The sequence below is a fragment of the Xenopus laevis genome, chromosome 5S, assembly GCF_017654675.1.
Source record: "Xenopus laevis strain J_2021 chromosome 5S, Xenopus_laevis_v10.1, whole genome shotgun sequence".
Taxonomy (NCBI): Eukaryota; Metazoa; Chordata; class Amphibia; order Anura; family Pipidae; genus Xenopus; species Xenopus laevis.
This window is the reverse complement of record NC_054380.1, coordinates 88,086,055-88,104,053: the sequence shown is the minus strand read 5'-3', so window position 1 is coordinate 88,104,053 and position 17,999 is coordinate 88,086,055. Positions and strand designations below refer to the sequence as shown.

General features: G+C 38.4%; 1 protein-coding gene across 3 annotated transcripts in view; it reads right to left on the bottom strand.

Moving 5' to 3' along the window:
* The window catches only part of dis3l2.S (DIS3-like exonuclease 2), a 203,490-nt gene that overhangs the window by 161,559 nt on the left and 23,932 nt on the right, over window positions 1–17,999 (bottom strand). For 2 of the 3 annotated variants that reach the window (XM_018265604.2, XM_018265603.2), the window contains exon 5: window positions 16,712–16,765. The exons of the other annotated variant lie outside the window; for it this stretch is intronic. In XM_018265604.2, coding sequence (XP_018121093.1) covers window positions 16,712–16,765 — 54 coding nt within the window. The remainder of the gene's footprint in view (window positions 1–16,711; window positions 16,766–17,999) is intronic. 3 annotated transcript variants of the gene reach the window in all.

Here is a 17,999-nt window from a genome sequence, read left to right as displayed (position 1 = left end):
CTCTTGCAAACCCTTGCTCTGCTACTCGCTTTGCTTCTGTTCATGTCAAGAATTTCTCCGTTCATAATCTATTCCAATATAACTAGGCCTAGTGTCTCTAGTGGTCTCTCCACTTTTCAAGCTTTGCCATCAAAACCTCCTTGGCTTTTGCTTATGCCCTAACTGGTCTACACAGTAAATTAAGATTTTTTTTTTTTTTTTTGTTTCTCATGTACACAACTTTCATGGAACCAATCAAATAGTCTAACAGGGAAATAAATGTTTTGGTCCCCTAACAGTATTAAAGACACACTCATACAAGAATTTTTATGGTCCACTCCACGCCACTGAAGACAAAATATCTTTAGGTTGTTCCTTTAAATCTTCTATTGAACTGCTCATTCTCTATCCCCTTCTTGAGTCACACTATTCTACATTCTAATAAACAGATGCTTGCTGCTACATCTTCCTTATTTTAATTCTGGAAGGAACAGGATCTTTCCATTTGAAAACTTGGATTAAATTAATGTTAACTTGTTAAAATAATAACTTTCCTGCATGTGGCAAAAAGATAAAAAAAATATATTTGGACATGGGACTAGAGTTTCATGAATTCTGCCATACTGTTTTCTTTCCAAAATTAAGTATCCAGTTCCTTTTAGCCATTTTACATCTTTTGAAAGAAAAAAAATCTGTCAAATGGAACAAATGCCTCCCTTTTCAGTTCCTGCAAGAATATATTCCAGTATAGGCAAGACCATATTTCTTGATTGTCAATGGCTAAAAAAAAAAAAAATTTTGAATTTATTTTTCAGTTGTTAACATGGGGTTTAAAAGTGGAAGACTAGATTTGGAATAAAATTATCAAAGAGGTGCTTTCATGGTACCTGACCCCTTAACAGTAATATTAAAACTGCTAGTTATTTAGTAAATGTGTGAGTCTGAAAAACTCAACATGCACCTGACCCCAACAGCAATGTTGCCTTTGTAGGAACCGCACACAACCTGAATCATCTTGCATCATCTTGTATCTGTGTGCGTCTCTGGTTCCAAGACACAAACTCTTTGTGAGCACTGGAGGGGTGCACTAGCCCAATCTGACTCGCACCCAACCCTAGCCCGCAGTAGTTGGGGAAATTTAAACTCAAACCTGCCCAGCCAGTGGTCATGGTCAACCCACAGGTCACTGCAGGCTTTAGGTCAACACGCACATGGCTGGCTCTTTAATACATATCTGGTGATCTGTATGTTCCATGGTATAAGGGGGGGTAGATAATCCTTAAACCAATTATTTTCTTACTGGGACTATTCCTTAAAGAAGAACTGCAACAGAATATACTATGTTGAAACACTCTTTGATCCTTCACAATTAAGGATTCCTCTAGAAGGAATATAAAGCATGGCAAGAATATTTAATACTTATATAGTTTTATATCTTTGTTTTTAAATAACAAAAATGTCTTTGTAAAATGGAAAAAGATTGATGGCAAGGGATAGTAATTACAAGCAAATAACCATATTTTTAATTACACAAGGCTTAGGCTGACATTTACCTACAATGATTTGCCACACATAGGCCCAGCTAACCAATAGATTTCATGCCAGATGAAATCATTTGGTATTTGTTCTAGTGCTAGGGAACTGGCAAACTTGCAAATTGGTTATCAAGTCCCATTTCTAGGTCATTAAATGTACAGCAGAACAGACATTGGCAAGACTAGCAACATCGTGCAAGCCATTGAACTCATTTGCAAGCTATGGGAATACAAGAGAAGCCCTTGTGTTTTTATCTCTTATTACCAAATATATTGGTTAAAACAAGCAAGGAATAAAAAAGTTTTTCAAATCAAAAATAAATGTTTAAAATAATTTCTTGCTTGGCTCAAAAAAAATATCTGGTTTTGAAATTTCTTTTTATTACACTGAAACAACAAAGGCACTCTCTTGTAATGTCTTGTGAACAGACCCCTCTATTACATTTTGTACCAGTGTTGATTTCCATGGCACAATCTGCATTTCCGCCACAACTGTAGTGTGTTAAAGAACAGACTTTGTGTTTATATAATAAAAGCAATACTGCTAATGTGATACTTATACAAACTAAAACAAATGACAAAACACACAATGTAAAGAAAAAATATATATCTGATCTGAATGGGCACCTTACCTAAAACTAGACTCTTATGTACAAAATGCTACATTCCTAGTTAGTACTTTGTTTCATGTACACCATAGTTACCACTTGGTAATACTTCTGCCAAGATAGATATATATATATATCCATCAGAGATGGATGATTTTCATTTTCCCAGTATGCTTAAGCATTGCATTTACCTCCTCCCTCTTTGCCCGCTGTGCTTGATTGAGTCTGAAAACATACATAATTAGTTTTGTGGCTCCCCTAAAAATCAAGCAAAATAAAGCCAGATGCTACAAATAATGACATGCAAATCACTTGCCAGCGGATGCCAGAAAGTGTTGCTTAGGAGCCACAATGTGAGCCTTGTTACATTTGTATTGTTCTAGTCCCACATAGTTTGTTCAAAGAACTATAAAGTACTTCCCTTGTTTTGCAGAGGACTGCCTTTACAGCAATTTACATAGTACATGAATGGTTAACCTACATACAAGGCCCAAAATATTGTTCTACATGCTGTTTAGGTTGGGTCTCAATCAATGGTTAAATGTTTTTGTGTTTTTTCTCAGCGAGGACAAAAATGGTCTTGTATGCACTTTTTAAAACTATTTGCACACTTAAAAACTGTGTGCAGAGGCATACGCAGATCATAATAACTACAAATCTATTTTCCCCACAATGTGTGTGAGTAACTCAAAAGGTCTGTATGCAAGCACACTTACACAGCTTAGAGGGAACATTTGACCTCCATTATCCCCATTAACAATAGCAAATTATATAGTAATTAAAATAAGGCTCATAACAGATTCTAAACCAATATTTGGTCAAACAGCTATGTCCTCCAATTTACCTTGGATCTCCATAGAAAAAAGTTTTAGAACTAAAGCCAGCTGGCAACATATGCCAGTTGGATGATTATTGAGAGGGAGTCTGGATATGTTAGGAATATTGCTGGTAATTAAAGGGGTTGTTCACCTTCCAAACATTTTATTCAGTTGAGTTGTTTTCAGATTGTTCACAATAAAGAAAGACTTTTTTCAATTGCTTTCCATCTTTTATTTTTGACTTTTTTCCCCAAAATGTATGTTTAAAGTTTAATGTTCTTGTTTCTAGTGTTTCAGTCTGGCACCTCAGTGATCCAGGAGCATCTGAACGGTTACAACTTGCTACATTAGTTGATACAATTAGTTGATGCATTTCTCAGCAGTATCTGTAGAATATTAGCAACTATTGTATCAAATCTAACAGCTGCCTTTAATAAAACTCATGGATTCTGCTCAGCAGGGACAAAGATAACAAATGTATCAACTAAATGTATCAATTTAGAACAGTTAAAGAGTCGGGGAACCTCCTCCCAGAGCTGCTTTAGAATGTGGAAAATGAAGCTTTACACTTCAATATTAGAAAAACGGTCACAAATAGAAAATAGAAAGTAAGTGGAAGTAGTCTTTATTTCTGGTGATCTATCTGAAACCAACTGGATTGAACATGGAGCCGGCGTGCCATGTAACAATAGTTGTAAAATTAGCAGATTAGCACAGATGAGGGCAGGCAGAAAACCATTCATTAAAACTAGGGATGCACCGAATCCAGGATTTGGTTTGGGATTCAGCCTTTTTAAGAAGGATTTGGCCAAATCCTTCTGCCCGGCCGAACCAAATCCAAATCCGCATATGCAAATTAGGGGCAGGAGGGAAATCGCATGACTTTTTGTCACAAAACAAGGAAGTAAAAAATGTTTTCCCCTTCCCACCCCTAATTTGCATATGCAAATTAGGATTTGGTTCAATATTCGGCCACATTTTTCACTATAGATTCGGGGGTTCGGCCGAATCCAAAAACGTGGATTCGGGGCATCCCTAATTAAAACAGACCAAAGGGACAGTGCTGGCAGCAAAATTCAAGCTCCATAAAGAATAGTGGAGTCAGGGAACAGGCTGAGGTCAAAACCAGGAAATCAGATATTGGGGAACAAGGACAGAAGGACTTACAAAGTAAGAGCAGGGTCGCAGGAACAGGATCAGGAACAAAGTTACCGGAATAGAATCAGGGTCAGGAAATGGATCAGACACTGGAGCAAATCACAATCAGGAACACAATCAACATGACACAAAGTTAGGATAAGACCGGTTGGCCAATGATCCAGCATGGGGGAGTCTGGGAAGCAGGTTTAAATATCCCACTAACAAGCTATTGCCCTCCGCTGGACAAAGGGCGTGACTAAGGCCAGGACCGCCATCAGAAATCGCAGGGCCCCATACGACAGCATTTCCTGGGCCCCCTGGGCTACGTCCACCGCAAGCCCCACCTACAGGTCCGCCCTCCCCACCACACAGTAAAAAACCCCAAAAAAAATATTGGTGGCTAGGGTTCCCACATGTTAATAAAAAATAAAAAGATATTGGTGGTCAGGGCCCCCCATAAAAAACATTTGTGGCCAGGGCCCCCCCCCATTAAAAATATTGGTGGCTGGGACCCCACATGAGAAAAAAATTGTTGGCCAGCCCCCCCCCCCCCCCCACAATATAAGAAAATTGGTGGCCAGGGCCCCTTTAAGTCCATGCCTTCCCGAAGTCAGCAGCTCTCAGAAAGATGGGGGCCCGGCTAATTAAGTAAGTGTGGCGTGGCCGGGGCCCCCTTACCGCCGGGCCCCCTTACCCTCGGGGCCCCCTACAACTCTCCCCCCTGTCCCCCTCTGATGGCTGCCCTGACTAAGGCAAGATGAACTTGGAGGCAGTTATTGACATTACCACCAACCCCTTCCAAAATACCCTCTGGCCGATACAAGAATTATTACAGACACTCTTAATATAAAAATCTTCCAATTTAAGTCCCACAAAAACTGGTCAGCAGGAGAGCCTCCAGGGTCAGGAGCAGGAAACAGAGCTTAAGAGCCTGCCAGGGTCAGGAATCAGAGCTAAAGAGCCGCTGGGGTCAGAGGCTGGAGAGCCACCAGGGTCAGGAGCCAGGACTGGAGCATCACTCAAGTCACCCACTAGAGGCGAAGGGCCATCCAAGTCTCCAAAAGCAACAGGAGGAATAGCAGAAAGACCTCCACACACAGTAACAAGACTTTTAGATTCTGGAGCAACAAAACTACCAAATATAGTAGCAGGGAAGGCAGTCCTGGAGGTAGTTTTGTTCTCAGGCCTGGTGGCCAGGGCAGAATGTTCCATAGAGGCAGGAGTTGGAGGCAGGACTGTTTGCACAGGAGCTGAAGACTGGAGTGCAGGCACAGGAACAAGCATGAGCAGCTTTTGGGGAGGAGGCACAGGAACAGGTAGAGGCAGATTTTGGGGAGGTGGCACAGGAAAAGGTAGAGGCAGCTTTCGGGGAGGAGGCACAGAAACAGGCAGAGGCAGCTTTCAGGGAGCATACACAGAAACAGAACAAGGCAGCTGGAGGTTCAGCAGGGGGCCAAGTCATGGGAATGCTGGCAAAGGACCAATGCCCCGAAAAACTGGCATCAGAAATATCAACTGGAAGGGAACCGGCCCTGGAGCAGGCACTGGAGACTGGGCAGCTGGCCCTGGAGCAGCTTTGACCGAAAACATATATTTTAGAACTGGCCACAAGTCCCCAGTGAAGTGTACTTTCCTTACAGAAATAAAAATACTGGAATCATCCAAAATGGGTGAATCCTCATCTATGGCCTGTTCAGCCCAGTTCTGAGCTTTCCCTTCTAAAAGAAACAGGGAAATGATCCTAAATCTCATATACACTGGGGACTCAGGGGACAGTCTTTTGCACAAAAGTAGAAAGTCCCTGCATACTTTTTGATTGCAGGGATCTGCCCAGCAGAGCATTGCAGTTCAGCAATGTGCAGCATATTATAGTTACCAGCAGGTACCTTTTTGTATGGCTGGATCATTCTGTTCGGAATGTTGCCGGTTATTAAACAAATAGGAGCCGACGTACTGTGTAACAATAGTTTTAATAAAGAAAAAAACTAGTCCACACCTCTGCAGATGAGCACAGGCAGTCCTAATGATCAGGCCAAAGGGTCAGAGGCTGGCAGCAAGAATCAATGTCCATAAACAGGCCAAAGGTCAAGGGCAGGTAGAAGACTAGAGAGTCAGGAAACAGGCAGAGGTCAAAACCAGGAGATCAGATATAAGGGAACAAGGACAGGTGCAGGACTTACAAGTTAAGAGCAGGGTCACATGAACATGATCAGGGACAAGGTTACCAGATCAAAAACCGGATCAGGAACCGGTGCAAATCAAGATCAGCAGGGGCCAAGGCTAGGATAAGGCAGGTTGGCGAATGATCCAGCATGGGGGAGTCTGGGAAGCAGGCTTAAATAGCCCACTAACGAGTTATTGCCTGCAGCTGGACAAGGTGCGTGACTTAGAGAATATCTTCTGTGCAGCTGCCTCAAGTCCATCTTCCATCACAGTTAGGTTGCAGCCACATGGCCTCCTGTGACTTAAACAAGACAGGTCACTGGTTCCTGGGAAATGTGCAGATTTTGGGAGACTGGATGAAGTTTCAGAAAGGTGTAAAGGATCATTAATTTACCGTCTAGCACAACAAAACATTTGATTGGCAAGTACTCTAGACATTATGTTAACACATTTTATGCTCTCAATTGTGTTCACATCTTTATCAAGGTTATCTATAGAACTGCATTTTTATTACAGACTATCGGGCAGATCCATCAATGATTGTTATAGGGCAATCAATTCATAATAATTATTATTGCAATTTATGAACCCAACTAGATTCAATCTGAATCGGCTGAATTCTGAATTACTGATATTTATTCAATATACCGTAGGATATATATTATTTCTTTTTTTATTATTTATTCTTATTTACAATACTTTACTTATGAAGCACCAAGAGATTAGACATTACAGAGACTATACATTATCTTCATCAGTCCTTGGCTCAGTAAAGCTTATAATCTAAGGTACTTATCATATCCACACACATACAATATAACCAATTTCACCATGAGCCAGCTGGCCTTCAACTAACTCATACACAAATAAAACTCAATAAATTAATAAACATTTTTATATGATGCACTTATTTCAAGTTTCAAGGTCAGAAGCTGTGTCACTTGGGGAGAGAGACCACAAATGCACCTCATTTTACCCAAAGTCAAACTGCCATATAAACTGTACAACAATAGAGATTCATCAGTCACGCTCAGGAAAACTGGTTTCATTTTCTGGGAATAGAAGAGTATTTAACTGTATGAGCAAAACCACCTAAATTAACAGCCATAAACCCATATTATTGGGACTACAAAACCATCAAAAAGACTGATAATTGTTCCACTATCTTGTAAGGATTACCCTAAAATAACTAAATAGCTGAAACTTGAGGCAGTTATATAACGATAAATCATTGTATGAGCACCTAATTTTGTTTCACAAAACAATGTTCCATATGTGGAGACATTTAGCTCTTGACAAAACTAATCAATATCCACTGGAACAGTGATGGATGGAAAAAGAAACAATAGCTGTAAAGGTCAGTAATTTGTCAGTAGTATATAATGAATAATAAAAATAACAGTAATACAAACTTGGATGTTACAGGAACAAAATTTTAAAGAACCTGTTTAAGTATTACTAATTTGTAATAAGCACATCTACTATTACCAGGGCCATGGAAATCTCTCAGAACTAGCCAGCCTCAAATGATAACCATGCCCACATCCTAAAGCTGAAATCATATTTTTTGCCTTAAGGGCACAATTAATAAATGTATCACTATGCAAACATGGGTATTCTAAAATAAGAAAAGTGATCTTGCCTCTTCCATAACAGTATCCTCCAGTAGTGTGCATTTTAGAATGCCACTCACTTCAAAAAGAACATCTGGCTCTTCTTACTGCCAGTCTCAATAAAACATTGCAGTAAAGAGCTGTCAACACAACCACCGTTAAGCCCCAGGTTTGAAGCATATATACTTTGTTCAAATATTATAAGGTAAAACAAAGACTTAGCAAAACAAACAGAAAGGCAGAATTATCATTGTCTATCAAGTAATGGAGGAAGGTAATTGACCCCTGCTGTCCAGAGTAGAAAAGGAAAGCAGAGCAAGCCGTGGGCATGAATTCTAAATGAAGAGCTCATACACCGTAAAAAAAAAACAAACAGGTGTCAACAGGTGCAAAAATAAATTCCAAATGGCATATTTTAAGATGTTATACATTAATGTAAAAAAGAAAAACCCAGTTGTGTTCATAATAATAGCAGTCTGACATCAGTAACCTGATCAATCATTGTTTTTGGTAGAAATTCTACATTCTACATGGCAAATAATTTTCTAGTAGGTGTAGTAGAGTAAAAGAAAACCGATAGACCCAACAGTCCTGACGATCATGCTGCTGATGCTGTGTAATTGAATCATTCATTGAGGCTTGTTTAAAATAATAATAGCTTATTCAAAATAATAGCAGTTACATAGTTAAATCATGTTGAAAAAAGACAAAGTCCATCAAGTTTAACCCCTCCAAATGAAAACCCGGCATCCATACACACCCCTCCCTACTTTCACATACATTATATATAACCATATCTATACTAACTATAGAGTTTAGTATCACAATAGCCTTTGATATGTCTATCCAAGAAATCATCCAAAGCCATTCTTAAAGGGGTTGTTAACCTTTGAGTTAACGTTTGGTATAATGTAGAGAGAGAGATATTCTGAGACAATTTGCAATTGGTTTTTATTTTTTTATTATTTGTGGTTTTTGAATTATTTAGCTTTTTATTCTGCAACTCTCCAGTTTCTGTTATCTGGTTGCTAGGGTCCAAATTACCTTAGCAACCATGAATTGATTTGAATAAGACATGAATATGATTAGGAGAGGGTCTGTATAGAAATCTAGGTAATAAAAAGCAGCATTAACAATACACGTGTAGCCTTACAGAGCATTTGTTTTTATGACGGGGTCACTGACCCCATTTGAAAGCTTGAAAGAGTCAGAAGAAGAAGGCAAATAATTACAAAACTATAAAAATAATGAAGACCAATGGAAAAGTTGCTTAGAAGTGGCTATTCTATAACAGACTAAAAGTTTATTCAAAGGTGAACCACCCCTTTAAAGGCATTAACAGATTCAGCCATCACAACATCACCCGGCAATTGATTGGAGAGAGGAAAACATATAACGGAGTCCAAAAATTATAGCCTTCACAACTAAAATGATCTCAAATGCTTTAAAATTGCAACCAAAACCTGAAAGAAAAAAAAGGAAACTTCCATTCGAATGGAAAGAAAAAAGCCAAAATGGCAAAGACTCAGCCAATGATCAGCTCCAAGTTACCTGTGAGTACTGTTACAATTAGAAGACGCCAAGAAGCCCCCACAAAGTCATGTTGCCTTATGCCGATGAGAAAGTACCCTTAAATGGGTTTCAACAAGACCACAACCCAAACACACAAAAATGTTAAACATCTTGGTTCCAGACCAACAAAATGAACGTTATGGAATGGCCAGCCCAATCTTCAGATCTTAATCCAATAGAAATTTGTAGGGTGACATCAAAAATGCTGTTTCTGAGGCAAAACCAAGGAATGCAGAAAAATTGTGGAATATGCACTCAGAATCAAACCATCCATCTTACAAGACAAACTACTGTCAATGTAAAAGATACTGTCCATGTGACATTTTAAAACACACACACACCGACATAAAGTAGCTAAATGAAAAAAAATCTAAGTATTTCACAAATAATCATCTTGTTACATTGACCAATCTATACCTACTGGATAGGTGGCCTCACATTTTCCTGTAGCATACTGTGGTTAAAAGAAGAGATTATGGCTGCCACTTTGATTTCATCTGTCCCAATGACCTAGTTCTAAGGTTTTTTGGGCCAATTCAAATGCAGCTTTAGAAATTTAAATCAAACGTTTTTCACCCCATCCCTACACTATCTTATTTTTGAGTCTTTAACTTTACTGTTTAGCATTACTGACGGAGGCCTTTAGATTCCTGAAAATCAGATTCTCAGATCATTCTCCCATGCATTATCTAACTTTTCAGTGACATTGCAGGCATGGCCACTTAAAGACAAGGTGGTATGTTCCAAATCTTATGGGAAAATATCAAGATGGCTTTACAGACCTATCCACAAGACAAAATGTCATATTCTAAAAGCAATTCACTGCCACCCGACCCCTGTTATGTACTTGTGTTGGGCAGCAGAAACAGAGGAACATCAGCCTTGGTTAGTTGGGAACAGAAGACCAGATTGGCTGGGGGGCAGGGGGATGGAATTATAACAGGTATTTGCCCTTCCCACAAAATCAACATCACTTCTAAGACAACTTTGGGAGAATATGTGCCTCTGACTGATAAAGTTAAAAGGGTGGTTCACCTTCAGTCTAAATTTGAATAGCCCCAGTCAGAAGAAACATTTTTGTGATTTATCTTTATAAATGAATAGTTTTGGAGCTACAGCCCATATAAGCTGTGGATTGCTGCTGTTAAAAGCCTCTCTCCACCACTCTCTGCTGCCTTTCAGCTAGGGATCAACAACACAGCTTTCCAGTCTGACAGGAAGCTGACACTGATCTAGTTCCTGCGCATGCCTCCCCTGCTTCATTTGCAATTCACTAATCCTATTGGCTAAATCTTGCCAGTCAATCCAATCAAAGATATACAAATAAAACAGGAGAAGGAAGCATGTGCAGAGCCAATTCAGTGTGTTTTTTTTTGGCTGCCTGTCAAATACCGGGATGGGAAATCCCCTACAGAGAGCGGAGAGCACAGAAGAGAGAACTTTAGTAGGGCTGATCTGTAGCTTAACAGGTCTGTAGCTTTATAACGGAATATTTAAAATAATAAAGATGATTTGCAAAAATGTTTTTTTCTCACAGGGGCTATTCAAATGTAAAATATGGTCTAAGTTGAACATGCCTTTTAAGTTAAGATGGCTAGAAGGAGGCAGGGAGGGGATATTTTAGCTCATTAAATTCTAACATGTCGGTAGCACTTTAATGTTTACCATTTGTTAATATTGTCTCAGTGTCGCCTCGTCTCAGACACAACTGCCTGTCTCAGACCATGGCTGGTGTTCTTGGCGTAATACAAATCTTAAAGCAATCAAAGGTTCATTGTTTATACTGAGTGAGATAATAAGAATAGAAAATGGAAGATATGGAAGCCCCGAAGATGAGGAGATCTGTCCCCGGGCAACTAATCTCCCTGAATCTGCCTGTGCCCTGACCCTAAGGGTGCACTTTCTAAAAGCATATGGAAGCAGTACTGTACTTTTTCAAACAAATTCTTCAGATTTGCATTTGTTGTTGAATAAATAATTACCAAGCTAAAATAGTTATCTAACATATATGCTTAACCGTTTATCAACCAGTCATCATAATATTAGAGGCCTTAACTTCCAGGGAATATGCATCACAAAATACGGTTTATATAGACACATACACAGATGGAGGGCAAAATGGGCAATTTGCTTACTTTTAGTATTTGATGAAGACTAGTTCAGTGTGCCTGTTGTAAAACCAAAGAACCCATCTGAAATGGAGACTACTTTTCTATTTTCACATCACTGCACACCTTATCTGAACAACTCATCACAATTAATTCACTGCTGAATGTACAGTATGTGTCCAATTTAGCTTTTAGGGCATAAAGGATAAAAGCTTTGGCAAAGGAACTACAAACCAACACAACAGCACTAAGAAAGATTGTTTATTTAATGGAATCATTTAAAAACAGCATAATTATGTGACGACAGGATCCCATTATTCATTAACTGTCATGTATGCTTTGCAACTAGCTCACAAGCTAAACCTGTTGTGAGCAGCATGAGAATGCCTATGCTAGTGTAATCAATCTGCTCAGTAATGGATTGGCAAATTAACTGTAAAATACACTACTATTTTTGTTACCCTTTATGGTGTAGGTGGCAGTGACATGGTATTGCAGACGGATGTGATAGGTATATCTGACCTGAATGGCTGCCACCAACCAATTGGGATCCTGGAGGAATACCAGCAACTAAATAGAAGGATTTTACTACAAAACTGAAAGACTTCAATTACCAATTCAATTGCAGTACTGTATTATATTATACTCTCTGTGCTGCTAAAGAAACACACTTTAATACCTCATATTAAAGCAAGTGGGCAATGAAATAGTCTTCAATCAAATACTGTATTACCAAATATAGTACAGAATGTTATGGAGAGCACACATAAAATAAATGTTTGGGTGGAGGGGTGTCAGGTTTCATAAACAACAATTAGCTGTTTGCAAAGACCTATTTGTAGCTTTCTTCATAAATTCGTTAAAATTAAGTTTGACTGCAGATATTGAATTAATAAAGTGCCATTAGCAGACAGTTAATAGCTGAAACAGAATGTACTGTGAGACTTTTAAGAAGCAGAAACAATGTGTTTGGGACAAGATTTCCAGCAGCTGACTGCTGCCTCCCATGACTTGATGTAGAAAAATTGCAGAGCTGTTTGCACTAGGAGAGAGCTACAAAAAAAAAAAAAAAAAAAAAAAGACAGGTTTTTGCATATGTTCAGCCAGGGCTTTTCCCTTGAAAACCTTTGTTTTGTTTGCACCATGTCATGGGCATTTCATTCATGTGCCTGCTTATGATGAATTCAACTAGTGGGAAAAGTATAAAACAACAAGAGCTATTAGAATATTTAAATATTGAGAAATTAGAAAGCAAGCTTGCTGTATACCTTTGCTGTATATTTCTTTCCAATAATACAAATATACTGCTCAGGACTGGTCTGATGCAGAATAAAATAACATTTAAAAGCTTTAATGTACTGGAGTTAGATAAAGTGCATCGAGCTTTAAGACCTCGCAGGCCTGATGACCCTCCGAGAGATGTCATCCTCCGTCTACATTTTCATCAGTCTCAGGTGGCTATCCTAGCATCGGCTCGAGCCAAAGGTAAATTGTGCTATCAAACCCATCCTTATCAGATCTACGTGGACTTGTCCCCGACAACACTTCAACGACGATGGAACATGGCTCCTATTACCGCCATCTTACAACAACACAAGATTCCATATAGATGGCTTTTTCCATTTCGCTTACTGTTTACATATAACAATAGACAACAGTCTATTTCTACCCTTGAGGAAGGCCACGCTGTTCTTACCAAATTAGGTTTGTCGGAGTCTACTGTGGGCGATGCTCCTAGGCTTACCAACTCGCCACGTAAGCTTACCCCTATCTGGGAAAGGGTAAAATCTTTCTCACAGAGTTCGTCTTCTCAGAACCGTCATGAAGCTATACCTCCTTGAAGAGACTTCTACGGTCCTGTCAGATTGGAGGGGGGTTTTTCTCTTTTTACTGACTGGCCTCATCTAAAGGTCCATTCGAGATGTACCCTCGATAATATGGAACATTGTTGGTAGATATGATAATAACTGTTTATGTTACTTTTGCTTATGATAGTTATACAACCCTGTTTTACATGTTTCTCGTAAATGTGGTTATATTAATATGCAGCTTTTAGCTAATATACTGTTGGGTCGATTAGTTCTTAGGGATAGATCTTTTCCTTAGTTCAAAAGTATTGGTTGGTTGATGCTTCCCCCCTTTTAGGTACAGGCTACATATGGTGCCCCAAGTGGCTGGTCTGGATGGGGCTATTCCGGAGTTCCTGTATCCGTGTGAACATTCTGGAGCAAACCATTGCATATCCTTGGAGTTTATTTTGTGTTTTTATTTTTATTTTTTGTTAATTTGTTGTTATTTACCATTTTTTTCAACTCTACAAACCTCAAAAGGGAAAATACTCTTCCAGGGGATTTTTAGTATCCCACCGGTTAGCTCTGTGGTAATGGGTCCCTTACTACTGGATATGGGCACTGGGACCTGTTACAGGTGCATTTGTATTCGCTTTACTGTTTATTGCTACGATGTCTCTTAAGATACTTAGCCATAATATGCAGGGTTTTAATTCGCCAGTGAAACGTTCTAAGGCCTTTGCCCATTATTCCTCCCTAGAGGCCGATATCCTCTGTTTACAGGAGAACCATTCTGGATCAGAATTCTCACTATCATATTTTCTGTTTTTGGTGTTTCCATTCCCAGAGACCCTGGAATGGTTTTGCTAGGCTTAAGACCCCAAAACCTAAACAATGCTTTTCAGCATTCCACTTCCATTAGGACAGCAGCTAAGAGAACTTTGGCTGGGGCTTGGAAACAAAGACAGATCCCAATAGATCCAGTTAAAAATAGGGTAGACTGGATAATGTCTCAAGACAAAATGAGAAGCATTTTGCTAGATTCTTATGAGAAATTTCTGTTGACATGGGGTCCTTGGTTGGTATATCGACACAGGGTCGATATATCGAATATTCCCTTTTCTCTGTTAATGTCTACCAGGGTATTTTCAAAGTCAGAGTTGAAATTTTGCAACTAAATTTTATTTTAATTTTATTTATTTATTTAATTTTTTGTCCTGTCTTTTATTTTTTCAAACATTTATGATGCAAAACGTTTGTATAATGACAGATATGTTCTCAATATTGCAACTAGACACGATTTTGTTTTCAAGATGTTTATTGTTACAAATTGTCTTATGTATCAATGTTGTAAAACAATAAAAATTTATTGATATAAAAAGCTTTAATGTACCCAGGTTTGTTTCTGCCATGAGGGAAGGCGAAAACTTCAATTGTGCACTATGTTTAGGGAAGTGTGGGGGGGGGGGCCCATCGCAAATGCTGCCTCGGGCAGCTTGAACACAAGAATTGCCTCTGAATGTACCAGGACCTACAGCAGTACCAACTGTCAATTACTGCTCCCTGAGCAGTTAGCAATCCTCCTATGAAGGCATGAGAATCGCTTTTGTCAGATTTGCTCAGTGTAGTGTGTAAGATCCATCTTCTGAATAAGAACAGATTCTAGCAGCAACAGTTTATAATTATTTGTTTTGATCAAAAATGTTACAGTATTAAGTTGCATAAAAGAAAAAAAAATTAAAAAAAAAAAAAAAATGATATTTGTTGTTCGATCATGTAAATTTATGGTGTGCAATATACAGCAAATCAGTAAAGAAAAACCTGAGGTTTGTTACTTAGCACTGGCACTACCGCATTTCAAACATTTCTCACATATGGAAATGTCATAAAACACGGAGCTACAAGAGGAAGCAAAATAATTGATAAAATATCACCTTTAATAGTTCATCTTTAAATAATCCGATACATCACAACATCAAGCCATGGATCATACGTTTAAGGGAGGAACTACACGCACGATTTTGGCACGAACCAACATGATGCGCAAAAACGTAGGCGTTGTGTCAGATGCGGTGGAAATAAGGTAAGTAATAGCATTATTGGATGGTGTTGCAGCGTTGCGACTTCATCCGACATTTCCATCTCTTACCTTATTTCCATTGCATCCAGACGTGAGCCCTGCATTTTTGCGCAGCGCGTTGAATCACGCTGAAATCATCCGTATAGTTCCTCCCTAACTGGTTTCGTTGCGTCTCACCACTTCCTCAGAAGCAATCACATGATTCATCTATACCAGAGAAAGTTAAATAACCCTTAACCCCACCCCGAAAAACATTAACCTTTTAGTGAATCAAATAGATTAAGCCATGAAATAGCGTCACATCACAAAGATGGGAATATTAAAATCATACTTAGTCCCCTTAAAAATACATTTTAGTTCATAGGAGTATAATATATAAATAGGCAAATAAATACATCCCAGTTCATAGCAAGGTTGATAAATTAATAAGAGCATGTCAATTCCCATTCTCTATCCATACTTCCTAGAGTATCCATAGTTTTTAGACGATAAATCCAAAACGCCTCCTTTGTTAGCAAAATCAAAATCTTAAAAAATCAAAATCACCCCTCCTGATCTGGAAATTAGGTTTATCTATAATCTGAAAGATAATTACATTCGCTATTGCCGATTTGACATATTTTCTATCTATTGCTGATATATGTTCCAAGATTCATATATCAGCAATAGATAGAAATAGATAGAAAAGATGTAAAGCGTATGATCCACTGCTTGGACTTGACTGTGATTTCTCACTTATGGGTTTCAGGATAAGAGACCACATACCTGTAGAAAGCATTTATCTAAAGATAACAGATTAAGACAATTACGATATACTGTTATGAGAAAGTAGAGCAATAATGAGGATATTAAGTTACCTAGTGTAATGCACTAACATTTTCAAAACAAATTAAAAAGGTCATGGACTTAATTCCCTAATAAACACAGCAAATTAGTTGCTGAAGCAGAGCAGAATTACACTGCAAAGTGTTTAAAAGGAGCTTTGTTTAATGTAGCGGAAAATGAAAAAATCTCTTAAAGGATATGCACTGGAGGTTTAGTTACACTAACTGGTGGTCCCAAATCAGCTGGTTGAGAGGCAGGATTTGGCTCTCAACTGCCCTTGAAATGCATCTATAGAGAGAGCTAGAGTAATATTTGTACAAGCAAAAACATGTATTTATGTAAAAGCTCCAAACATTAATATGATTAAAATCCAGTTCATGTAAACCTGAAGACATTTTTCTACAATTTATAAAGCATAAACAGAATTATAATAAAACCAGGAAAAAATAAAGAACTTTTAACAAAAATAATCTGCCTTACCGGAGATGGCAAGTATGCTTCATGAAATTTCTTGGGATTAATCCTTAGGGAACCCTAGAATTGAACACAAACCATGAGAAACCAAAATGAGATTTATTTGCAAAATACTTTGTTCTGTGCAACAAAACATTTATTCTAAAAAAAAACAAAAAGAGAAAATACCTTTTAAAAACAGAAAAAAAACTTTCCATAGCTGTAACATTACAGTTTTATAAGCATGTTTTAATCAATATCATTAGTAAATACAGTTACAAAACAGGCCCAAAATATAGATTTTACAAACAGATATACATGATTATACAGTATACACACACAAGACCGAATGCTAGGATTATTTTATGTAGAATCATTGGAATTCTGGAATAGCAGGGGAGAGGAGGGAAAAAATAGACCATATTCAGGTGTGGAGTTCCCACTGAATCACAAAGGCTGTATTCCTAGAGTGGGTATTTTAACCAGCCAAACCACCACCTGCAGCTCATCTAGTGAGCCAGTGTTTCCAAGGCAGCAAACAGAAGTTCACCCAAAGATCTGACATACAACATGACTGCAGCTGTTTTTTAACTTTCTAGATTTTGCCTTGAAGCAGAAATGCAGGCTCAGGGCCACTGAATATCAACACGTAGTAAAACAAAAGCGTGTACGTCCAACCAATGTTCAAATCACATTATTATATAATCCACTGTTCTTTTTTTATGGAGAAGCAACCAAACAAAGGGAATCTCAAATGTAATGCATGCATGCTAGCTCCTAACAGTCCCGCAGTCCCGGGTTTCTTAGTGAAATGTCGCAAGTTTCTCTTTGATCTTCTGCACTGACACCAGAAAAAGATGCGCACCTGATGTTTTTGTCCCTCTTTACATTTTTAAAATATTGGAAGGTATGTACTGCATGCTGACCTGGGGGGTTGAGTTTTAGGGTGTTACTGAGATACAACTGAAACTGAAAGCAGAGGGTATTAATTACTAAACTGACTAAAATGACATAGAATTTACACCTTCATATATGCCATACTGTGCACTTTTCTATATTGTAAAACTGTATTTAAAAACCCCTACACGTACATAAATACATACGGGGCTATATAAATAATAATGATGATGATGACCGAGGAAAACTTGGTCTGGTTAACAATGGGATGTCAAGACTGAAAAATTTAATTCCTTGGAATTAGTGAATGGGTCGCCTCAAATCAGACAAACACCAGATTTCTTTTACTACAAAGGATAAATAATGGAGCCCTCAAAAATAGGTGGGAGCCGCAATAGGTTGGGGGTAACGGTTTGTT